This window comes from Chelonus insularis, unplaced genomic scaffold (assembly GCF_013357705.1).
Source record: "Chelonus insularis isolate UGA/USDA-ARS -01 unplaced genomic scaffold, ASM1335770v1 contig_397_pilon, whole genome shotgun sequence".
Taxonomy (NCBI): Eukaryota; Metazoa; Arthropoda; class Insecta; order Hymenoptera; family Braconidae; genus Chelonus; species Chelonus insularis.
In genome coordinates, this window is record NW_023276552.1 from 1,554,465 (window position 1) to 1,580,719 (window position 26,255).

At 28.6% G+C, this 26,255-nt stretch overlaps 1 protein-coding gene across 4 annotated transcripts in view; it reads right to left on the reverse strand.

The window, feature by feature from the left end:
• Window positions 1-26,255, reverse strand: part of LOC118067775 (atrial natriuretic peptide receptor 1-like) — a 53,756-nt gene that overhangs the window by 22,937 nt on the left and 4,564 nt on the right. For 2 of the 4 annotated variants that reach the window (XR_004690426.1, XM_035084708.1), the window contains exons 1-13: window positions 23,410-23,833; window positions 18,393-18,788; window positions 12,638-12,752; window positions 10,888-11,222; window positions 9,931-10,022; window positions 9,591-9,729; window positions 9,423-9,504; window positions 7,438-7,576; window positions 7,264-7,341; window positions 5,993-6,070; window positions 5,636-5,740; window positions 5,266-5,512; window positions 4,888-5,046 (exon numbers count right to left, since the gene is read on the reverse strand). Coding sequence is in view for 3 of the 4 variants with exons in the window: in XM_035084708.1 (XP_034940599.1) it covers window positions 4,888-5,046; window positions 5,266-5,512; window positions 5,636-5,740; window positions 5,993-6,070; window positions 7,264-7,341; window positions 7,438-7,576; window positions 9,423-9,504; window positions 9,591-9,729; window positions 9,931-10,022; window positions 10,888-11,222; window positions 12,638-12,752; window positions 18,393-18,788; window positions 23,410-23,815 (2,371 nt within the window). In the remaining variant the exon portion in view is untranslated. Of the gene's footprint in view, window positions 1-4,887; window positions 5,047-5,265; window positions 5,513-5,635; window positions 5,741-5,992; window positions 6,071-7,263; window positions 7,342-7,437; window positions 7,577-9,422; window positions 9,505-9,590; window positions 9,730-9,930; window positions 10,023-10,887; window positions 11,223-12,637; window positions 12,753-18,392; window positions 18,789-23,409; window positions 23,834-26,255 lie in introns of those variants that run through there. The other 2 variants (XM_035084710.1, XM_035084709.1) reach the window with 1 other exon arrangement.

The following is a 26,255-nucleotide window of genomic DNA, read 5'->3' on the forward strand; positions in this document are numbered from 1 at the left end:
ATTCAACTTTATTTGATTTTATTCATTTATTCCATCTTTGCTTATATTCTATACTTTTGTTTACTTCTGCCTCTTAATCTCAAAAAACTATCAGATTAAAAATGATAAATATCATTCAAATTCTTTCAATTTATTTCATCTTTCAAAAATGTAAAAATTCAATTTATATTCCGTTATAGATTTATTTATACTTCCCCGATTTCTTAGAGAGAAAACAAGCTTTAATTCAAACAATCTGTTGAGGTTAAGTCAGTATAACTTTTTTTATCAGGTTAAAATTTCTCCAACACCCTCTTCTATTGCTTTCTAAGACGTCAACATTAAGACGGCTATAACCTCTATTGAACTTTACCCTCACTATGGCCTTAACTTCCTCTCGCTTTTATTTTAGGATAACCCAGCTTATAGATATCTTTTACAGCCCTTCAAACGTAAATGAAATACATTCGATTTTAGGTTATATTGACAGATAACAATTACTTCTCTTATTTATTTTATTCATTGTTCTTCGTTATCCAACACAATATTATGTCAAAGTAATCCTAGTGTCACCATTAAATTGTTATTAAATGAATATTTAGAAATACTACCGTTTATTGAGTAAATACAAAATCTTTTGTTTATGTATTCCAGGCTTTTGTGATTAAAATCTATTGTTAGCCTTGATGACTGAGGATAAAAAGTCAAGAGTTATTAGATGGCTTCTCTAATACTTTTGGAAGTGTAAAATATGAAAGTACTCAACTTGAAATACTCGAAAAAGACTATAAAATATTCAAATGGGTGAATAAGAAAAGGTTGATAAATTAGGTCTTCAAATATAACGGATCATTTTGAGACTGAAAACTATTGTCAAAGGTCGCTGAACTTCACAAAGCAAAAGAACAGTAGAGAAAAATGAAGATAAATGACAAGTTTTATTTTTCCGTTCTTGTCTCGTTTTGATTAAGTTATCGAATCGTAAATTCAACCGAGAAAAAAATGAGGTGTATTGATGTTTTTTTTTTTGCTGTTGTCGTTTAGGAATAAATGGGATACAATAGAGGAAGCCGTAAAAAGGTTTAGTTGACTATCATGTTCAAATTTGCACTTTGAAACTGATAACATTTAATTTAACTGATCAAAAAAAAGCACATAAATTATTTTTTAATCATCCAATTTTTCTTTTTAGCCTGAAAAAAGTATTCACTTTTAATTAAGAATAATTTTGGTTATTTCAATTTTAAGAGAATTGGTGTTAAGTAATTTTAAATTGAAAGAATTTGATGTAAAAAAATTTTTTTTCAACTCCATAACAACCTACTATATGAAGGAAAACATAGCACCAACACTGTTCGCGTGATCGCGAGATTTTACAAGCCATCAAATATACAAGCGAGCTCGAACGCGTAAAAGCTCTGACTGAACTTTCAACCCCTGTGTACTACATAGTTCTACAAAGCTCACTCTGTCTTTCACCCCCTTACCTTGGTGTTTGACACTCAGCGAAGCGACACTCGTCGATAAAAGCGTCAAGTGAAATTCAAGAGCGCGTCTTTATCGATTCTAAAATTTTACAACCCTTGGAGCTTTTCATCCCTTATGTAGAGTTTTTCTTTTCCTACGAAAAATAATGTGTAAAGTCGGTAAAAAAATCTGGTGTCAATTAATGGAAAACACATTTTTATCGACTTCTGGAAAATACTTATTCTCTTTGAGGGTAAGCTACCCTTTGGTTCAAAGATGGAATTTTTTTCATTCCTACGAATATCAATTGTTTACAAATTGTTGGTAAATATTCGTGATACTTCTATTTTTGTTATTAATTAATTAATTGACGAACTATTCCGTTGTTATTCAGGATTTTATGAATAACCAACAAAAAAAAATATGAATGTAAATTCTCAAATAAATGGTTGGAATTTATATTTGATTTTTTTTTTATTGGCTTTTAATATACTCCACTTTCAAATAATAGTCACAAATGAAAGTGTAATCAACAATTTAAAAACAATTGCTGTTAATAGAAATAAAAAAAATGTAATTTTTCAAAATTCATGTTGGATATTTATAAAAGGGTCTTTTATTTGTAGATATTTTTTTTGTAACTCTTAATAAACGTTTCATCAGATTTAAAAAAATTAACTCTACAATCCATGATTTTTTTTTTAAATCTGAATACAAAACAATTAAAATCAATGGATGCGAAGTAGAGTTAAAAGTCAAAAGATGACAAAATGACATTTACTGATTTTTTTGTAATAAATTAATAATTAGTGTAGTGATTGATGTGAACTTTCAAGGGAGATGAAGTCTTGCATTCTGTGTAAATAATTGAATACGTCCAAGTATTCATCTACCAAGAGACGTGTCAAGTAATGACAGTAAGAGCATAGAAAGCTTTTTTGAAGTTGAATTTCAAAGTGTAGTGAAGCCTAATTTTCTTAGATAAATTAAATTATTACATAGAGATTGATTCATTGTTGTACTCTGAAAGGTTTGGTTTCTTCTTCAATAATACAACATGGCATTTGCAAATTTAAATTTGCATCAAATTATTTTATATAAAAACACAAAATACTCAACTGTCTTCCACTAAATATACATACAATTAAAATAATAAAAATATATAAATAGAAATTTTTTAAAGAAAAAATTTTTTTCAATCATCTAAAGCTCTTTTTTGTATCTATCCAGAATGCTGAATAGCTTGTCTATATATGAACATTTCAATTTGAAGAAGAGATATGCTTACTAATTCAACCATATACTCAACTCAAGTGTGCATTTAAATTTTTTATATAGATAATGGTCTGGTCTTAAATGAGCAATGCTACCTTGAGATTTTTTCATACACCAGTTTAGTATCACTCCTGAAGACCATATTTATAAAATATTATCTTAAAATCAAACTAAATTACAAATGCTTTGGAAATTTTTTTTTAAATTTTAAATAGTTCTGAATAAATTTTTTGGTAAACATAACAATGTATATATCAACATAGATAGATGCTCAGGATATCAGAAATGTTGAAGGGTGGACTTCTATTGACATTCTAAAGTTTCTAATCGAAATAGTCAGGATCAACAAAATAGCATAACTGATGGTCCAATGCTTGAAAAAGTTGTCAATCAAAGGAATAAAAAATTTTAAAATACCTCTAGAGTTGTAAGGGGTTTATAAATTTAAATAATGGATGTAATAACATTTTTATCGATTACAAAAATCAAAAGTCATCAAAACTCATGCTATAACATCAAAGAATAATTCAAAATAACCAACAGATATCTTCAAAATGTCAAGAAAATAGTCTTGAAACTAAAAAAAAAATTTAAAACATTAGCTTGAGTCAAAGTTGACAAGTCAAAGAAATAGACTGTTAAAAGATGAATCTTGTAAAATCTATAGTATAACAAAGTAAAAAGAAAATGAAAATAAATCCACTCGATCATCTATATGACCTCGTTCTACAAATGTCTGAATGAGAAACCTATTCAGTTAATTACCAGTGAGATCACTTAGACATCGAATACTTGAAAAAATCCACGTCAACTAAACGTGACTAGAATTAAAAAAAGTCATGATATCAGAACACTTGATCGTCTAATGGACATAGAATATGATGAAGATCAAGAAAAAAACAACAAAAGATTGTATAGAAAAATATCTGTAACACTTTTTGTTACTCTTTTGTAATAGAAAATTATATGAGATAATACTTAATACCACGTACAATGGAATTGCGAGAATTAATGTCGTACAAATGTGAAAAGAGAACAGAAAACTTATGCTGACCCATCTAGAATTTTTCATCAGAGTCTCTGAGAGTTCTACCAGCCCGCATGAATTGTGTGAATATCCCTAGGGATTGAAGATCCAACTTTGCAAATCAGATGATAAAATTCGTCAGTGAATATAAAAAAAAACCTTCCTATTATATTACAAAAAAAATTTATTTCAGTTTCTTGATAAAAATTCTATTCTCGTTTTGATCATGAAGAAGTTTAACAGCAGTGGAGCAGGAGTTTAATGTTATGATGTAGCAGATTAGATAGTTAATTTCTGGCACAAAAAGTTAAATATCAACTGGAATATTTAATATGAACTTATGTTACCTTGAATTAATTTTAATTAGTAGATATTTTTTAGATTTAAAAACTTTTTTATATTGTTTTCCGGTGTTAAACGAACTGCAGATAAATAAAGAGCTACACTGAATAAAAAATTGTGGAAAACTTTTATATTTAATAGTGCCACTGAAACGCAATCTTGAGCTATTCGAAAAAACAATATAATAATAAATATGACCATGAGTGATAATAAATTTAAATAAAAAATTCTTTATCACTTTAGAATGTGAACTAATTTCATTAATAATGGGTTAAAAATGAAAATCAACTGAAGAATAGTTGGACCCAGTTGTAAATAGAAACGATCGAATTATAAATTAATTGTTCAACATCCAAAGTATTTCTATTCATCATACAGAAGTTTTTCAATAAAAAAACTCATTTGCTCGTTATTCTTTATTGCTTTAATACCACAATTCACTGGAGAGTATGAAAATATTTCAGTGGTAAATTTTCCTAAGTTTGACGATGGAAAAGTTGTATTCAGGAATAAAATTGCATTCTTGCATCAAATAAAATCTACTTACCTGAAAAATAATAGATAAAGCTATTTAAAAATCTTTTTTTCAAAAATCATATCAAAAAAATATTTAAAAAGAATCCGATAATAATGATAAAACATATGATATATTTTCACAATAAACATTTGAGAATATTTAGAAATAGTACGTGATATGCGACGAGATACAGGAAGGGAAATGACTCTCTGGAGTGATTCTTCTAATGCAGGAAAAAGCATACAAACAGTAAAGTAACAGTTGAAAGAAAAGAACTTACCCCTTGGGGAGTAATTGCTGTCTTCTCCTAAGTAAAATGGTCCTTGGCGTACCACGATCTCATGTACGATTATAGCGAAGCTATAGACATCTCCTTTTTGAGTACCCTCAGGCGGTCGTCTCTCCATTCTCAACAGTTCTGGTGCTGTCCAAAGTTGTTCTATATGAAATCAATTTTTATTTTATTTATTTAAGTTTTCTATGTAAATATTAGGGAAAATATCCAAAATAAAAGAACTAATAAAATTTTATATCAGTGCTGTCCTATTAGATTTTCAACTTTATGAAAACAAGATTGTAGATATCCAAGAAGTATTTTTATTGAGAATGTTTCTAAACCAATATTTGCTCTGATTAAATTTATTATTTATTAACTTACTTTTCCAATGAGCATAACTATCCATGTCATCATCAGAATCTCCAGGACTGGGTTTTCTTAATTCGTGTAATCCAAAATCCGTAATTTTTAGAACAAATCTAGAGTCCACAACACAGTTGGAAGACTTTAAGTTGCCATGGCTTTTGACTTCAGATGCATGAAGATATGCCATACCCCTTACAATATCATGGATCAAAGAACCTCGGAAAACTCGATCCAATTTAATCTGATCGTTCTCCAAGATATCCTTCAAAGCAACAGATTAATTAGTGCATCAAAGAGTGGCATGAAAGACAGAAAAAAGTTGTTTGGTTAAATAAAAAAAAACTTTTTATAAGAATATAAAAAAGAGTAAAGTAGTAAGTTAAACCTGTAGTGATCCCTTAGGACAGTACTCAGTAAGAAGACAGCAGTGAGGTGGCTCGACGCAAGCACCATAAAATCGTACCAAGTGATCATGCTGAAGGTCCTTCATCTACAACAGTCACAATACCACGAACCACATGAATAGATACGACCTATCGCATGCACTTCTCTTTTATATTCTAGATTTCACAATCTTCAATATAGTTCTTTATCTTGATTGTAAATCGATAAAAATTGAAAGCAGTTATTTATTCTTCGCATTATCACATGCTTTCAAATAAAGATTGATAGATTTATTAAATTAATTTATTCATAAGAATTTCCCCTAACTAGATTCATTTGAGAAAAAACAAATACTTACTCTTTTTAGTTCCAATAAAAGTGGCCTTGAGATCTCAACTTTATTCCGAGGGAGCGGTTTTATTGCTACTTGTGAATTCTGTAAAAATTTTTTATGACACTTATTATTAAAATAGTTAATTTATTTTTTTTTTTATTAAAAAGTCGTAGAAATAATTTTTTACAGGATTGTAATTTTTTTATGGCATGCTAATAACAAGAAATAAGAATTTAATAGAAGATTTATACTTGTAAGAAAATAAAAAAATAGGCTTGGCTGTCATACAAATGGTTGACTTATACTACTTTTTATGACTATAAAATTTTATATTTCTATTATTTGCTTGTTGAGATTTGATTTCTTTTGTAAAAAATCTTTTATATGATTCATAAAAGTTTGCAGACATTTATTAGAATTATAAAAATGCATATTCTTATTACATTTGTTGGTTGTTCCAATAAAAATATGATGAAAAAAATATCTTATTAAAATTCATGTATCGTATTACGCAAATTACCATCAGGAAAACTAAATCTAATAAAATTTATGTAAAAATCTTAATTTGCTTAATCCATGCTTGCTTGGAAATAATACTCTATTAAAATGCAGAGTTTTTAATTAAATCGTAATGAAAATAATTTAATATTTTCTCAATGCAACAAAAAATGGTTGATGAGAAATATTGTAAACGACCAATATTGGCTTCATTATGTAACAATTAATTATTCTCTCAACGTAAATGATTTTTTTTTTTAGTAAAATACCCTCGAGAAAAATAAGAATATAAAATTTACATCAAGCTCAAGAATTAATTTTACAATTTTTTTAAATTCAATTAATTTTACTAAAAAACGAACTTTATCATTTGGTATTTGCTAATGTAGTTTAGAGTAAATTGATCTAGATTTGGCCTGAGTGTTTGCCTCAATTTCAAATAATGTCAGAAATCCATCATGCAAGATAGAAAAAAATAAATGAAAAATTTTTTTCCGTCAATATTTATAGCTGAATTATTCAATTGATCGATTATTTTTATATTTATTACGAATATGCACGAATATGAATGAATGAAATGATTTATTCCAAGCACTTAATTTTAGAAACGAACAATAACAATAATTTCAATTAATATAATCAATCAAAAGCTTATAGAATCATCTAATCATATATTTAATAATGTTAAAACGTTTAGAAAAAAAAAGAATTATCATAATACCAATAAATACGAGAAAATACTATTATTGAAGTAATCTTAAGTTATTAATAAATATTAAAAATCCGAGAGAAAATACCTTATAAATTCCTGTAGGTATATATACATTTCTATCTACACCACCAGGCAAGCTTACATCATCATCCCAATAGATTGTCTGAAAATAAATACATAAAACAATGATTAGATTAAAAAAGAAAATACCAACAAACATAATAAGTAAAAATAATATTGGAAAATCAAGAATATTTACCAACTGACTACCACGTTGTTTATTCGGAGCAAGAGAATGCATCGAACCCCTAGTTCTTCCACCGACAGGAACTACTAATACGTCTTCCCAATGTACTTTCCACGTCATGGACGCGATTTCTGCTTCTAGTTTGTAGTGTCTGTGAAATAAAAGACAGTAAAGAAGATAAACATTATCATCCGGTCTCACCCATCGACTTTTTTATTCCCTACCAACTTCAACCCTGATACCTAGTGAAGTCACATCATATATCTACCCTACCGTTGAATTTTCATCACCAGTTAAACCCTAAAATAGAATAATCCACCAGCAGATTTCCATATCACGTTAAGATGTTCAACTCATGTCGTCTAAGTATATTCCAGCTATTTGTTACATCATTTTAACCATAATCCACTAAGCTCTAAGTCCTATTCTTGATTCTATCCGTAATTAAGTGATAGATTACAATAATTATTATTATCAAACATCCTTATTTGACTGATTTAACCTCATTCGCTCAGAACTTTCCTATAATTGTGTCACTTTATCAGCTAATAAAAAACTTGAAACTTATCCTCATTCCCATAAAGTAAAAAGAAGTTCAAATAACGAACATTTTTATCATTGTTTACTTCAATCTATATGAGTACTATTGTTTTTATCTTTATTACTATTATTTTTATTACTTGACTTATTCTATACGATTCAAAATGCACTTCTTTTATAGAAATATAAATATATTTATTTAAAAAATAAAATTACCAGCTTCCATAAATTGCATTTTTAAGATACCTTACGCTAAAACATAGACAGAGATGTATTGTTTGTTGCAGATGCATTACATGTACATTTGAAGCACTTGAGACGTTACTTGTTGTCTCGATAGTTAATCTAAATGACAATGACCAAAGTGGTAGATTACTTGAAAGTGAAGTTCTCATCTGCACACTTGGAACATATCGAAAATTCTGTCAATATTTCTAGTGTATTTTACTATCTATAACCATGTAAAATTAATTATTCTACCAATAATGGTTAATTATCATTTCTCTTCAAGTTCCATCTTCCAATTGAATGATACATTTCTTTGACTTATTTCACTACGAAATGTTACAATGGATTAATAAATAAATATTCGTGTGAAAGGAACAATTTTACAATAAACTTGATTGAAGTATTTTTTTTTAAAGGTTCTAAAAACTAATTTATCGATCAACCTGTTGTTACTGAGTACAGTAAAAAAAGAATTCTGAAATAAACTACTAGATTTTTTTATTTCTTTTATAATGAAATAACGAAAAGCTCTTTCTTTTATGTCAGTGTGAAAATGTTTCAAATGTATTTTAAACAAATGTAAATTTCAGCTGAAAATGACATCTTTAAAATAGCTCATTCAAGCAATGATCATTAAAAGTGGTAATGAATATTTTTATTAAAAAATTCAATTCACATAACTGTGCAATAAGTGATCATTCGTTAAATTTAATATTAAGGTCGAGTTCAGAAGCACGAAGTTCATTTTTTGTTGAAGGTGATCGAAAAAAAAAAAATAGTAAAGGAAAGAAGAATACCTAATTTTAGGATAAAATTTCAAAGAATTCGTATTATACAACTCGATGATGAAAAAATGTTAAGAGGTAATTTGTCAGAAATTAGAGATTTTTAAAACATCAAAGAAAATTTTTCCAAAGCCAATAAGCAGAATAATAGATAGGGGAACATCAATTTTTGATAAAATTTTTTCTCAAAAAACCTTTGTTCCATTTCTTCATACTCAGTCAAAAAAAATTAATAACGTAAGAATCTTCTAAAAAAAAATCATGAATTCACAACTCTTGATAAAAAAGCTGAGCATCTCAAAGCTTGAATTTTCTCATGAATGTTGAAAAAATGTAATATAGATTCAAAGTAATATTGACAGATAAACTGGGTCGAATCGTGACTAGCGTATTTTTGTGCATTCACACAACTGAACATTTACCCATGAAAATTGTTATCCTCACCTGTAGATGATGACTGAAGCCACTACGAGTCCAACGACAATAGAACTGAGAACAATGGACAGGATAGCATAGCCCGGCAAAGCTGTATTAAAAAAATCCCGTTAATTTATTTTGTTTTCAAGACTACAAAATGCATGGCAAAATAAAAAAAACTGGATAAGTACTTACTGTTATCTGGACATAAAGAGCCATCGTAACCACATTTTGGTGTATCAGGAGGTGGCTCCAACCTCCCACCAGACCAATGAATTCGCTTACCTGGTACGTATTCCAAGGTTTTGTTTGCTCCGTAGTAATTCGCCACAATCTAGAACAAGAGAAGATAAACGTTTAGCTTTGATTAGCTATCATGATGACTATGTTCGTTCTCTGTTGTGGAGAAGTTTGCTTAGTAGATTCTGATTCAACGATTATAGGGTAGGTTAACAGACATTAATTAATTGGAGCTTAATCTGCTCTAACTAATTTATATGTCGACATAGAAATTTAGATGTTTTGTCTGATTTACCTCAAATTTAGATGTTATTGGATCCATGTCTAGTAATGAATAATCCGCTATTCTATCACCGTTCTCATCAATATTTACGTCTCCTGTGATGCCTGGAAAAATAATCCATCGATTAGTGAGGTCTTAATTCAATCTCTACTACAGCTTACTCGTTCAATTATGCTTCTCATCCTGCATGAATAATTTTGCATATAGAATTAGAAGTTTGTTGAAAGATATTCTATTCTACAATAAAAAAGGAATTTTTCAATGATTGAATTTATGATTTAGAAAAAAACTTATTAATTAAGTTGTTTGTAAAATAAAAGTTTTATCAGATAATAATAAATCGTGTTAAATTTAAACAAGTTCTACTAATAGCAAAGTTGTAATTTTATTTGCTTGATAGGAACAAACATTTAAACTATTCCATTAAATTCAATGAACTTTCAACCTTTTATCATCTGAATAATCATTATTATTTTATTTGAGGTTTCAGTTGAATATTATTCAAATAATAAATATATTTTCACAATTGAACAACTTACTGGTGGCTATCATTCTACTTTTATTTCTACTATTGTAATTTATATTTATTTATTTTATATTTTTTGTACATTTTTGCGGAAAAGAGAAAATTGATAAATTATGGATGTGTACACAGTCAGTCCTAAAAAAACCAAGATTTCCCCTTGGTTATTTTACGCTTCATATGAGTCAAATGTTTTGTGTTACTGTCCCTCCTATACAAAATATACTTTGAGCTCAACCACAATGATACACATTAAGATCCATCAGTATCAGTGATGATACTCTAACATAAATCTTATTAGGCTTTGCGAAGATAATAAATTTACCAGAAAATGAATGAAACACCCTAGTAATTCAGTGTCATAAGTATTAACAAAAAATCATCCAATAAATTGGAAAGATTCAATGATAAAAATAAAAAGTGTATAATTATTCCTTTTATCTTACCTTTAAAACTTTTACCCCACATTCTTCTTGTTAAATTTCCACCATCCAAGTTGACTTCTTCTGGTATTTCTGGAAGACTTTCCTTCAACGCAAGAGCAAAAAGAAATACAGCATCATAAAAAGCTGCTACAAATGTTGACAGTGAACTATTCCCAAATGTGTAGTTGTACTTTCTTTGTGCAAGTGACTTAACTTCGCGGGAGAAATTCAAATATTCCTCATTGTCTGGTGTACGAGCTGTTACTGTTAATAAAGCTTGATATGCTTTCCTTGCTTTCTCATTACGCTCATCAGTGTCTCCTTCCATTCTCCAAGGTTCTTTTGAATTATTGTCACTAGAAAAAAAAAAAATTGTCTTATTTCTTTATTATAAAAATATTATTTAAATCATATGTAAAATAATTGATTTATTGCCCATTTGAAAATTGTTTTCACAAAGAGTTCTTTTTTTTAAATTATTTGCAGTTGAGGTATTAAAGAAAGATAAATTTTAAAAAATTTCAATATTTAAATGGATGAATCTCTATGTAGATCAATTGTATTTCGTTACTGACGAGTATGCAGATGCATTGATGAGAGTATGTAGCAAATATTTGAATCCAAAATTGAGTGAATTCTTTATTAGTTCAAGTAAATTTTTGTTAGTAAAAAAAACCTCTATCAGTGAATATGGTACTTCATACTGAGAACAAACAGAAAAGTAAAAAATTATAGAGATCGTTAACACTATCAATATTTATTTCATCTTTACAGCACTAACGAAGTAAAATTAATGAATAGTAAATGAAATTCAATTACCATTTATTATAAATTTAATAATTGAAAAACAATGTCTGTAAATTATATTAAAATTTTTTATTCTATATGAAATATTATTTCATTATACCATGCAGTTCTCTTTGCATATAATTACATCACAATAAATTCAATTTTATAAATTGATGTTGACATAAATGAAAAATGAATCACTATCTCTATAAAATCTTGTTAAAAAGATTAAAAGAAAGGATTAATTTTAATTAACTACTAATTTACAGCAATATAATTACAAGCTGCACAAAACACGTTCAGAATGGATTAAATAAGCAATTTACGCAATATCGAACATGCATACAGGCAAATTGTATAATGAGATCGTAATGAAATTCAGGAAGACGAAGATAATATGAATGGCTAACACATAATCATGCATAAAATTAATATTGATTGATTAATAAACACTGAAAAACTCCTAAAAAAAATAATTCTAGTCACAAATGATAATATGGACTTCAAAAGTCATTTACTGATCTGTGATGATGGTTTTAATTTAGAACAAAAAGCTTAGTTGAATAAACTGTTATAATATAGAGTCACATAATGTTCCAGTTGATAAGTAGATTGTAGACATTAAACAAGTTTGGTTAAGCTAGTGAATCGAACTTTACTGATTTATCTAATAGTTCAAATAACATGAATAAGTCTATGATAACTCAATTTTCATGCTTGGTAAATTTCGTCAACGTGTTTCGTAAATACTATTGAGTTTGCAAACGTAGAAAGCTCCAACTTGTCATACAAAAGCCATGTAACACACATTGCAGAAAGGTCTTTATCTATATGTCTAGCTTGATCCAATAAAGGCTACATGGAGCGTTTGCTCCAAGAATACAAACTTCTTTATCACCCAGCTAGGTTTTATAGTGAAGAAGTTTTTTTATTAAAACAAATATTCTATGAAATTATGAATAATTTAAAATTATAAACCCACCTTGAGGAAAGTTCTATAGAGAAAAATACGTATTCCCCTGAATCAACCATTCCAAGTTCTTCAGCAGCTAAAAGTATCTCTCGTACTGTGGTTGAATTTGCACACATTACAACAACTGCAACAAAAATAAATCAATAAATTATGGTAATGGAAAAGGATATTTTTTTAGAACTATTCATAATAGACTATCTTATTTGGAATAATGTATTTTCGCTTGACATATTACTGAAAAGTAGTGTATTATGCTGTTGAATATATATATACTTTTTAGAATACATTCAAATATATTGTGTTATTGTGTGAAGACGAAATTCCCTTGCTCCCTATTCAATCAAATTCAATGTCTGTCCAGTGAACATTCTTTCCGACATCTTCTTGTACTAGTCAGAAGTGAAAATGTTGGTAGATGAAACTCTTATCTGTTTGAGTTGTAAGAAGAAAATGTAAGCATTTCTCATTTCAACTTGTCTAGTCATGTGTAAGGTGTCGATATCACTATCTTTATCGTAAATGTACCCTTTTATGTTTCGATTTTTATAACAGCTGACTCTTGAACTATAAATAACACGGAACCACGCTTGATTAAGTATGAAAGAATTGGAGGATCAGAGATAGTTTGACTAATATGCGTAGCACTTTTATGCATGAGGATGAGAAAATTGTTTTAAACATGTGAATGGAAGAATATTTTTTGTTCTAAAACATAGAATAATTAAAAATTTGAAACTTGAAAGTAGTATTTCTACTTGGTTACCTTTGTTCTAGCATACATCTTCTTGACTTATTTCAAGTCACATGTCTTTGAGACCAACATCTCAAACTCAAAGGCATCAAACCTGTCTTCCTAGTTAGTCTCTAAAGCAAAGTGGGGCTTTTGTTCCTCTATGTTAGATCTTTTGATACAAATAATTCCCCACTGGATACTGACAAGCTTGACTTCTCATGCTCCATCATAACCATATGCTTCTAATCAATATGAAACTGTCACAAGAAACTTCAATTTGACAATGAAACCAAGTGCTTTTGACAAAAATATTTATTCTATTCAATTAATCAATTAATTCATTGAAAAAGAGCAATATTTTTTTTTTAAGAAAAAGTTATAAATTTATCGTTTAAAGTTGAGACACGATGAATAGCGACTTTTATTTGATCGTGACCTCGGGCAACATTTTTCTCTTTACAAAAACTATTGGATTACTAGAGAGAAACGTGATTTTGCTGTCAAAGAATATCGAGCTACTTTTATCTTAATATTTCACATGCTTTCATTTTTTAAACATGTCTAGAACTGTGTCAACTCCATTTCTACACTTTTTTCATAGAAAATAATGGCTAATAATATACCATGGTCGATCGACGTACTCAAATGATAAACATTTATCCCAAGACACCGTCGTAAAACGTTTACGACTCGTCACATCGACGAATGGACTATTTTAATTGGCAGACTAGTAGGATTTAGAACAGCAAAAGTTACAGGAAAGGAAACATTCTGTTGACACAACATGCTGAGAATTTTTTTACTCAAAGTAAAAAGAGGAGTTAGTCTGCAATTTGGTTCCTAGAATATATATATATTCAGTTAAATAAATACTTGTTAAGATAAATTTTATAAATAAATATCAATATTAGTACACAATTTATAAAATATTTGTTCTAAATATTTTATTTATTATTTTTATTGAATAATATTTGTAATTCAAATGACAATCACATTAAGTTGATCAATAAAATTACTTAAATGCTGGTTAAGACATTGAATTAAAAGATAAAAAACTTTTATCCTTTTAGTATCCAACATCCGTATATCCGCAGTCTTTCTCAGATCGAGAGCTCTCAGAGCAGAACGATAGTCTTTAAAAGATAAAAAGAGTTCCCCCGAGCAAACATCAGTGGACGTATCTAAAAATTTTTTTTGCCAACTCAAGAGCAAATTTAAACTATAATATAGCAATAAAGTTTCAATATTTTTCCTTAAATAAATATTTTAAAATAAAAGAACAAGTCTACAATCCACTTGCTGTTATTTTTCTTCCTGAAAGATGATAATGGAGAAATATTATCATCGATGATAGAAAAAGTGGTAAGTACTCAGAACTTATAAAAGAACTCTTAAAACAAAAGGGAAAGTTTAGATGAACAAAGTTAAACGAAAAAAGTCAAACTTTATCACCAAACGCAATCTTTTCTCACAGTTGTTTCTTATGTTTTTATCGATCGATTATAGAACTTAAACAGACTTGAACGTTGAAGACAATTTGTCTTCTCCTTAATTATCTCAAGATTCATTGACTAAGATAAAAAGCCCAATAAGGTGATTTGAAAATATTAACAGCCAATTTTTTCTAGGAAATTCATTTCACACTCTAGCACAGGAGTCACCCTATTTTTGCAGTGTCCAGCAATATAACCATCAATATCCTCATAAAACGAACCTATTTCCTGCTGATTCCAGGATGTATTTATTCACTGAATAAAATAACCATGAGGTCCTGGAGCGGAAAAAAACCCCATAGCTAAATACTTCAAGACAGCTAATATTCACTAAATTTCATATTTCCCCTAGCACACTAACCAATCTCCCCTAACTTAAAATTTGACAGTCGATATGAGATGATCATCATTTAGTGAAGAATTTTATTCTCCCTCCTGAAATATTATCAACCTTGCCTTAACCTTTCCCTTTTTCTTATTCATATCTAACTTGAAACCATTCACAACTATTAGTTTTAATTAATTTCTTAATATTTTTCAAGTCACGTAAAAAATTCTCAATAGATCTAGATCATTTTTCATTGTCACATAATTATCAAAAACCATAAATTCTTTGGTATCAAAATATCTTCATCCCTTTGGATAAGGATCAAAGAATAAAAAATTAAACGTTTTCTCCAGCTACATTTGCAGTAAAAAAAAAAGGGAAAAATGGGATAAATATCTAGACTACGTGAGTGAAGAAATGAAGAAAAAGGGTTAAGCCTAGCAGAAAGAGAAAATGAAAGTGAGAAAACGTGAGTTAAAAATAAAGTAAGACTCAAGTCCAAGGGCCACAAGGGAAGCTTATTATAGACATGTTGGCTGTAACTGTTGGTCCCTCACCCTCTTTCAGCCTGACGGGACTCGTAGACCAGCTGCTGCAACTACCGGAAAGTAACGAGGGTTTCCCGTGTACTCTGACAACACTTGTGAGAGGTTTTATTGTAGTCTCTGCGATTAAATGAGCTTCAGTGAAAGCCAAGAATGTCGTGAATGAGGATGGAATGGAATGTGAGGGGAATTTGAAGTAAGAGATGGACTCTTTAAACATAATCATCATTTCTTGTGATAAATATAATCCTTAAGAGGTATATTAATTAATTAGAAGTTAAATAATATTTATTTATAGTTGCTTGCTCAGCTCTTGAAAGAGAAGTTGGAGCTAATGTACAATCTCTATAGTGATAAGCAAGTGAATGTAAATATTGAGTTCGATTTAATAACATTACAAGTTTCTGTCTGACTCTGTCTGGGGTTTATCTACTATGTCAAAACACTTTCAAGGCAGACTGATAGACAAACGTGCATCAGATAAAGTGAGATGAAGAAACCAAAAATAATCCGTGAGGAAGAGAAGAGAAAGGTGACTGTTACACTTGAAGAAAAATAATTAGGAAAATAGATAATGGCTTGCAACTTTGGGACTTACCCCAAGCACTGTTGACGCGCTCGCTTATGTCAAGATCTACGAAAGATAAAGCATTGATGAGTTTCTAAGGTAACTTAGAAACACTTAAATGAATGACAATTGATCTCTAATGATAATCAATTCATGATCAATAATAATACTATTAATAAAATCTATCAAAATTTTTCATCATTTTTGAATCAAAAAAACAGATCTGGGCACACTTTGTCATCTTTTGGTTTTTTTGATTACAACAAATTGCTATTGTTATAAACAATATACAATTGTTTAATCAAATTATTTATAATAATATTTTATTGACATTTGTCAAATATAATCATAGTCATAACAATTGAATAAATTAAAACCATTTTTAATTGTTTATAAAAAAATAGAAATTTTAATAAACAATATAGAATTGTTAAAAAAAAATGGCTGGACCGAATTTGTTCAATATTGTTTCAACATAATCTTTGTTATCATTATTGATTTATTAATGTATCAACCGTGCTTTTTTAGTGTGATAGATATGATTGTGTGACTAAACTTTAAAGTTTTCTTTTTGAAAGTAATGGACTCTAGTAGACTACGCCATGACAAGCAAAAATTCCAACTGGATCACAGTAGTAGTAAAAAATATCTGATTGACAAAAAATCTAATGACTCTTTTTTATCTCCAAAGGGTTTTCATGTACATCATTTTAACTTATTTTATTAAAAAAAAAAAAAGAAACACAAATAGGAATTGAAAATTATGTTTTTGTTCAATTCTTAAACTTATCAAGTGATGAAAACTAATGAAAAATAAATTTTTTTAATTAAAAGAAAACATTCAAAATGAAGAAAGTATTATTTTAGAATGTATTGAAGGGAATCACAAGAGTAAAAAAGAATGTAAAAAACCACTAAAGATCGAAAGCTATAAAGCCAACGAGTTTATTACAAAGTGTTAACTTTGACCTAAAGTAAAATGAGAATATGAAATAAGACACTTCATTATCGGGTTTATGTTTGAAAAGTTAAAATAGCAGCATCATTAATTGTCTAAATAAAGTTGGCTATTATTTAGCTGGATATTTTTGAAGAATTAAAAGGTAAAGGTATTAGCAAAAGAATCATGATCTATCAATAAAGTATATGATATATTCATAGAAATTTATCAGACGTCATCAGAGCAATCGACAGAATATTTATATCTTGTCCTCTTCAGCAAAGTTCCTGTAGTTCGCCTACATGTATGAAGAATAATCGGAATGAAATAAAAAAAGAATGAAAATACAGTTGGCTGAAGAGATATGAAGAGGAAAATAAAATTCTCAATGCTACTAAGACAAAATGGTTCCATAAATTTAGCATTTTGCAATTTATGGTTCCATGTGATATACAGCTTATTCTTAGCATTCATAGCCAGTGATAAAAAAGTGTCAGTCGAATTGAAGAAGAAAGAAGAGAATTGTTCATCCTTTCCAAAACTCATAAATATTATTTATGGTATGATCATTTCATAAATTCAATCAACAAAATAGCAGAGCTTTAATTAATTTCCATAAACATTCCAAAATCAAAATATCAATGCCATCATTGTTTTATACAGTAACAAGAAATGAAATCATTGTCCAAAAATTTTCGGATGAGCTGGTGGATGCAATGAACTTGGTTCCATGAATATTTTTTGTTGATTCAAAAACAAAGAGTTTGGAGCTGACAGACTAGACTTGATGTGTCTAAAAATAAATGATTATTAACCACAATAAAATAAATTAATAAATGTTGGATTTGTTTCAATTCAAATAAATATTGAGATAAAACTATTTAATAAAAAAAAGCTCAACATGATTTTTTGTTATAGAAAACAAACATTTCAACTTAAAACAGTGAATCTTTTTGCTTATCTCTGGAACTCTTATTATAAAGAACATCTGAACTAAACCACATTTTTAAGAATAGCATAAAATAACGAAAGAGCATACAGATACATTCTATAGAGAATTCATCTCATTATTTTGAAGCTTTTGCATATCTTAGAACAAAATTTATTTTATATAATATGAAAGATATTGTGTCTTCTAACAATGAGAAGAAACTTACTTCGAGCTGATTGAGAGACGAATGTGAGGAGATTCCGGTAGTCATTTATATTGTTGGTCTCTTGATTGAAGCTCTTGTGTACGGAGGTCTTGTTAAGAGCTGAAAATACCGCACTGAGAGTGAAGTGACACTCAGAATGGCCTTTACTACTCTCCATAGCATGATTGTGGTAAATGAGGGCCGCAGTAGTCCAACCGAAACCCTGGAGAATGTGCCGTAGAGCTTCGCCAACGAGACGATGCGATCCCATCATTCGTGTTAGAGTTGGATAATGCTCCCCTTTGTGGCGAAATGCATCTGCTTGGCCTCCAGTTGTCAATACGGGGATTCCCCAAACGCCAGCATAACGAGCCACCGGAGCAATCGCATAATCACAAATAGGACCCAAAAATGCGTCTATTGTTTGGAAACAGAAGCATTTACTCGTCAACGAGTTGAAGTTAAGTGATAGGAAAATACTGATGGGTAAAGGAGACTACTTAAGATATCAGGATGCTCGCTTGCTTTATTGTAGATCCTATTTTTTGATTGATCGATCCATTGCCATACCAAAAATGATGCATTTTATGAGATTTAATTGACTTTTAACAATTTATATTTTTTGCTTTATGGAAAGAGAATTTTACTGTTTGCTATCGAATCTCTATAACCACCAATAATTCAATACCACAAAAATAATCGCAATAAATATAAAAAAAATATTCAAAATCAATTCCACATGATATTTATGGACATGGAATTTACTATTAGTTTGGATTTGAATGTAAAATAAATCAGTTCACAAAAATAAAAAATCTTTCTACTGTTGGATTGACACTGATTTAAATTATAAATCTAAAACAAGTAGTGAAAGAATTTTTGAAGAAATATAAAACTAAGAGAAATTCAGTTATCATAAAATAACTCTTAAATAATAAATTACTGTAAAAGCCGTTCCCTCACAATTTAATAATTCTTGTTGTTTTAAACTCCGCAACAAGTGCTGTAACACTTGTAGGGAAGTTTAACTACTTTGTAGCATAATTTCAAAGTCACACAAAATTTAATTACAGAATTTTTCAGTTTCACTGTTTTTGATCTTTACTTCCTTCTTCTTAAAGTATTTTAAAACTTTCTAAACTCAGTGCCATTCTTTAAATAATTGAATTACTTTAAAATAGATTTACCATCTTTAGATATAAGAAAAAGAATGCTTCTTTCCATTTTAAAAGTCTGAAGCAATTTTTCATCAATTCAATGATGTTATCCAGTTCGGGGAATATCTTGACAACTATTGTAAAAGATGAGTTGGATACTCAGTCCAGTTGATCCATTCATGTAAATAGCAGAAGATAAAGTTTATAAGATTGCCTGGGGTTTTCACTGTCCTCAACAGGATTCTCCACTTCTAAGCTAGTCACCAATGATCATCTCCAACTACATCTCATCATTACTTTCCACTGGATTTTAACTTATATTTTCTATTGACATCCACTTCAAGCAAACTTCTACCTCCATCATATTTCCCAGCTTCTAGAACAATATTCAACAGATTCTATCCGCTTTTGTTTTGTTCTTTTTCAGATTGCTTAGAGGCATTTTAATGCAATGTTCATCTGACAGTTACAATAAAGTGTTTAAAAACATGTTTAATTATTTTTTAACCTGATTCCACCTAGGAGCTTGATAAAATAAACTATCTTGAGATAAAGATTTATTTATAAAACATTTTTTTAAATGTTTAAGTTTTGCTTATCATTATTTAACGAATAATTACTAAAATCCCCTTGAAAAAAGAAATGAACAGCAAAATAAAGCAGCTTTGATCTTCTAACAAAATAAAATCCTCCAATTTCTGAACAAGAATACAGATTATTGATTTTTAGTAGATTTACGATGCGATTTGACTGTAAACTCCAGAGGGATTGATGTATAAGTCCACTTATTTTGTCAACGTTGATCAGTTTTTGTGCTTTTTTAACTTGGAAAGAACTAACAAGTAAAAGCAGAAAAAGAATAAATACATTTCTCTGTGATTAACAATAGAAAATTAATTAAGACCTAAATAATGGCAATGGTTGATGAATAACGTTAAACTCTAATGAACTTTCATTTGTGAAGAGCAATTATTGTTAAAACATTCTATTATCTTTATCGATTGATCACAATATATTGCATAATTATCATGTTAGTGAGATAATTTTATTATTGATGTCTTTTTATAATTAACAATAGAAAGCCATAAAATAAAATTTAATTTATGTAATTGACTAGTTGATATTCTTTTACATGCTGATTCGATGTGATTAGCAAGCTTTTAAATTCTATAAGCTTAATCAAAGTATCAATAAAATCAGCTGAATGATGGGATTATTAAATTATCTAGACATTTTGAAGCTCTAAGAGCTCATCGACACTGACAAGTACCAGCAAATGAATCTAGTGGATGGCAATATATTGTATGAAACTAATTACTTCATTTTATAATATTCCTCTTTAAAAAGAAACATTGATATATTTGCATTTTTTAATTGGAAAAAAATCAGTGTCCATAACTTTACCATTTTATGAATTTTTTTTTTCCCCTACTATGATGAGGAAAAAATGACTGAAAATAAAATTATAACGAAGTGAAAAAATCTACCATCCGTTCATATTTCCTTATTTATAAAAAGTGAATATTTCTTACAAAAATAAAAAGGAAACAGAAGAAAAATAAATATCTTTGTATAGTAGCAGTATTTGCTATTTTGTAGAAGAAAGAAGTGAAAATTGATAATAAAGATGGTTAAACTTTTTTTTGTTGTCAAAAAATCATGCACTTTCCCAGGGTTAATGAAAGTGCTTTATTAGAGATAAAGGTTTTTTCAATTGACCTAGAGTAGAGAGCGGTCTGGTCATGAGTAATTAAACAAATTAACGTTGGTATTTAAGCTTTGTCAAGTCATTTAAAAAAACTAACCGAAGAATAAGAAGAAGATAAAGAAAGAAATAATAAAGTCAGACAGACTTTGGTTGAGTGACCGAATGTATTTTCTAAAAGGGCTAACAACAGCTGCGAATGACATCATTTGTGGTGAAACAAATATAACGCGATAGTGTCTCTAGTTTATCTTAAAAGAATACTGTAAATAGTCTACATCGTCAAACGTACCGCAATTCATTCTCCCAAGGGTCTGGCTGGATTAATTGATGATATTTAACGAGGAATTATGAACAGAATTGCGCGCTAAAATAATATTTTCTCCCTTATTTAATTCTATTTTTTCTTCAAATTCTCTTGGCGCCTAAGTTAATTATTTTTATATTCAACACAAATTGCTAAGTTTATCTTATCCATTTTTGCTGTTAATTAATAGAAAATACATCAAATAAACGAAAAATTCTGTGTGTCAGTAGAACTATTTCGTATTCTACTCTTGTTTTAAACTACGTTATCTTTATATAATAATATTGCTAGAGATAAATTCAAAGACTTGTATTCATGAATAGAATGATGATTTGTTATAAATATACACGAATAAAATCTTGTTTTGCGAATTAGAGTGAAATGATTTTAGCAAAAGAATTTACTTTCACTTGAATATTTAAGATTATATTTTTTTTTTAGAAGTAAAATAATATTTCATCAGTAAATTATATTATTCATTATGAAGTTAATTAAAAATGTTAACTATTAACACCTTTTCTTTCAATAAAAAACATTTAAATAAATTTTTCTTTATCAATGTTAATGTTCAAAAACACTGAATTAAATTCAATTTAATTTACTTTAGATTAACGTTTTTTTAATGACCATATAAGTTGTGCATTCAAAGAAATCTGGCATAAAAAAAATTTAACTACTTCTTTGGTTATATTTACTTTATATCGACATCGAAATAATTATTTGTCCATCACCGAGCAGCAGGGAACCTTCAAGTACCATATCAGAAAACTAATCATATTGAATGAAGAATAATAACTTCAACATTTCCTGTGATTTTACTTATAATTAAATCGTATCTATCAAGCCCAGAAATGTTCATAATCTTCTCACAAACAACCAAATAAATTATATTGACAAATTAATTAATAAAATGTGTCGCAGATCATTTCATATCTGATATCACTTTTCACATTATTGTGCATTATACATGTATGCTCAGATTTAAATTAAAAAAAGTTTACAATTAATTTAAACTCATCCAATATGCTAACTTATTTTTCTCCCAACAGTTTAATTAATATGCAACAAAAAAAATGTATACTTTATTATTTATGACATTTTTTAATTCTATATTTAACTGTTGTAAGCTGTTTTTTCAACATTTATTGTAACTGTTGAAATATAAAGAAAAAATATTTAATGTTTTTTTTGTTTTTTTTCAAATAGAAATTAATTGAAAAGATAATATTTCGAGTATTGAAATTCGTTTCATGTGTATAGCATATAATAATAAATCCGATAATAATTTATTAAATCCTCTCATTTCTGCTATCATCACAATATCTGTTATTGTAGAATTTACGTCTTCTACTGAGTAATAAGCAAGCGCAATAACCATGAACGTTAATGATCTTGGCAGAAAATCGTGAAATAAACATCGACTTTGTCATTTAAATGTTGTATTTATTTTTGTTTCTATTCGTGTCATTTTTGTCACTTCATAGAAAGTCATGATAGTGATTATCAAGATAATGATGTCTATTTTCAATAAATTTTCAATTAATTGCTGATCTTACACATTACTTGCATTATATGTAGATTTAATCAAACCGATATTAACCACAGAGTTTAATAAATGATTATGTAGCAACGATTACCTATTAACAAATTAAATTCTCATTTCCTTATTCTCACAGAGTTCATTTCCATTCGTGAATTGAAAATAAAATTAAATTTTAAATCATTCCAAGCGAACATCCTGATCGTTTTAATAAGTAGATTTAAAAAGAAATGATTTTTATGAAAAAGCTGCAAGACTTTTTCTTTAGTTTGAAGAGAGAAGTAGGGAATAGATGTAGCTTGAAGAGGATCAAAAAAATAAAAAATGACCTGCTGTTCTATTGATGTAAAAATCAAAGGCAGCTAAAGAACCATATGTGCTAGAACACTTCGAATCACGATAAGAAATAAAAATGTTCCATCCTGGTAGAGGGCCTTTTGGTGAGCTCACAGCTTTTACAGCTAATTCAACTGCTGGCAAAATCCTAGGTAAACTTTGTTCATGGTGTGAATCAGCAGGAGCTATAACACCAAATTTGACTATTCGTCTGTTAATATCACTTGATAAAATACTAGCGTTTAAGCTCGACCAACGTTTCGGTGGTCCACCAGTTGCCGAAACTATCACAGCATCACTTTTAATTACACTTGATAAAACAACAACTAAAAAAATCACCACACTCTCACACAATTTCCACTGTCGTAAAAATGTTCTTCTCTTGTTGTCCATTGTCATTCAATTTGTTCCAAAATAGTTTTCACTAGATTCATTAATACTTGATGATATCATTTTGTAAAGATTTATTTATTTCATTCATTCTTTTCCATTTCAAATGTGATCTAGATTTTTTTCTCTCGGTATACAAAATTGCAAATAAATCTTTTGTGATATGTAAAATTGTTCGCTGGCATCTGTAACATTATTATAGTTTATAAAAAAAATATTTCTCCAACTTATTTTCAAGCTAGGGATCAAGGAAATGAGGTTCCAAACAAAAACTACAAAAATTGCGAATGCTTACAGAATTCACATAAAAGTAGATTGAAAGAGAAATAAGAAAAAGAAAGAACTAGATCCTTCACTTTCTGGTTGCTACTTATAACTTGGTCGATGTCGAAGTAGAAATCAAACATTCAGAACTAAGATAAGATTGAGCATCATTGAAAATACAAAAAAGTTTAGAAGAATCATATTGATAAAAGGTAAACCATAGCAAATATATTAAAGAACTGATGTTGATATTTATTTAATAAGGATAATACTGATGATGACTATTGTCTTTTGAGTATGATGTGTACCTACATGTCATACATTTGAGGTGAATTTCGTGTTGAACCGCAAATTACATCGTCTATATGTCGGCTTTCTCCTCATACCACATCCTACAAGTATACGTGCATATTAAAGCCAAAATTTATGACCAAACTCAGCTCTTCACTAATATGAGCATGGATGGAAGACTGTAAAAAACAACTTGGATAAGTACAATGAAAACTTAAATAGAAAAATGGCATATAAAATAGGTAAGAGCTTATCCTACAAATATTTTTTATGATCAGCGAAAAGAATAAAGTCTATCTTGGGAGCTTGAAAAATCAGATGATATCATGTAACAAATGCTCATCCGACAGAAAGAAATGAAATTCCAGTAATTTTAGATTCATCATATTTTTCAAGGAATAAGTATTTATAAATAATGGTCGTTCTCTTTTAGCTTGATTTGCTAAAAATAATCTAGTTATTGATGAAAAAAAATTCTTCAATCAATAAAAAAAACTTGTTTTTCAATTTTAAGTTTTCTAATAATAAATATATGTGTTAAATAAAATAATCATATTATTGTGAAGATGAAAATAATAACAGTAGAGCTAATACATCAAAAAAAGAGAATCAAATTTCATTTGATGGAGAAAAAAAAAATCCAAAGCTTAATGAGAACATAACAGATGGTATGTTTAAATATTTCATTCTAAAAATGTTTATTTATTAATCAAGGTTATTCCTTTGTTTTATAAATAATACGATTTAACTGTGGGTGGTGAGATATTAATCTATGAAGTGTAAATTAGAAGAAAGCAAATGTAATAGTGGAAGAGCAAAAAATTAGAGATAAATTTTTCACCCTATGTCATTTTATTTTAAATGAAAGCAGTAATTTGTAGAATAATGCTAATAGCCTTGATCATGATGAAACGTGACAACATGGTGATAAAAACGATAAAATATATATGAAAAAGGAAAAAAATTTGATTGTCAAGAACAGCCCTTTGGTGTGAATCAAATTCCAGTCCTCATGATCCTGATGAATGGAACGTTATTAAAATTCCTAATCGAAGGTAAAAGTGATGACAATATGAATTTCCATCACATATTATAATAAACTTCAATCAATAATTAAAAATTAAATGCTATCTAAAAGACCTGATTTTTTTGTTATCCTTGAAAAGGAAAGAAATAGAAGGATATGTAGATTTAAATAAAAAATTATCCCCAGATGTTAGGATAAAAGGAATGAAACTGATAAAAGGAATTCAATGTCCAGCTAAGGTAGCACGACACGAACAATTTCAGCATGTTCGTCGTACACCTCAAAGCTTTTACTATGATAAGAAAAAAAATAGGACAATAGATATCTCTAAATTTGTAAACTTTGTTGGAAGTAATTGCTTTTAAACAGGTGGAGAAATTTTGTTTGTCTAAACAAACCCATTTAGTCTATGTATACCTCATGAAAATTCATCAAATCTTGTGCACGTGCATCGAATATGAGTCTTCGAATTCATAACGTAATTTGGCGCCTGCAAGCACATAACTGCACTCCCGAAATAACGCCAATGATCATGAATTTAGATTATGATGGATCTACTTGTCTTATTCATAGTCAACTATCAAATTATCAACATCATTGATGATTACTTCATAAATCTTCAATTACTTTTCAACGAATTTCTATAAGAACTTGTACCTTTAGCAAGATGATTGAGGATCATTTTTTATCAGAATCTTTATTTTTTGTACATCAGCTAATTATCTTAATTTCCATTTAGCTAATTGGAATCTATTTTTCAAAATGCTGATCAATGCTAAATTAATCCCAACAAATTTTCCTTATTAATTTTTTCACAACCAATTGAACATGAAAAATCACACATCAACACATTCTAAAATCTGCAGG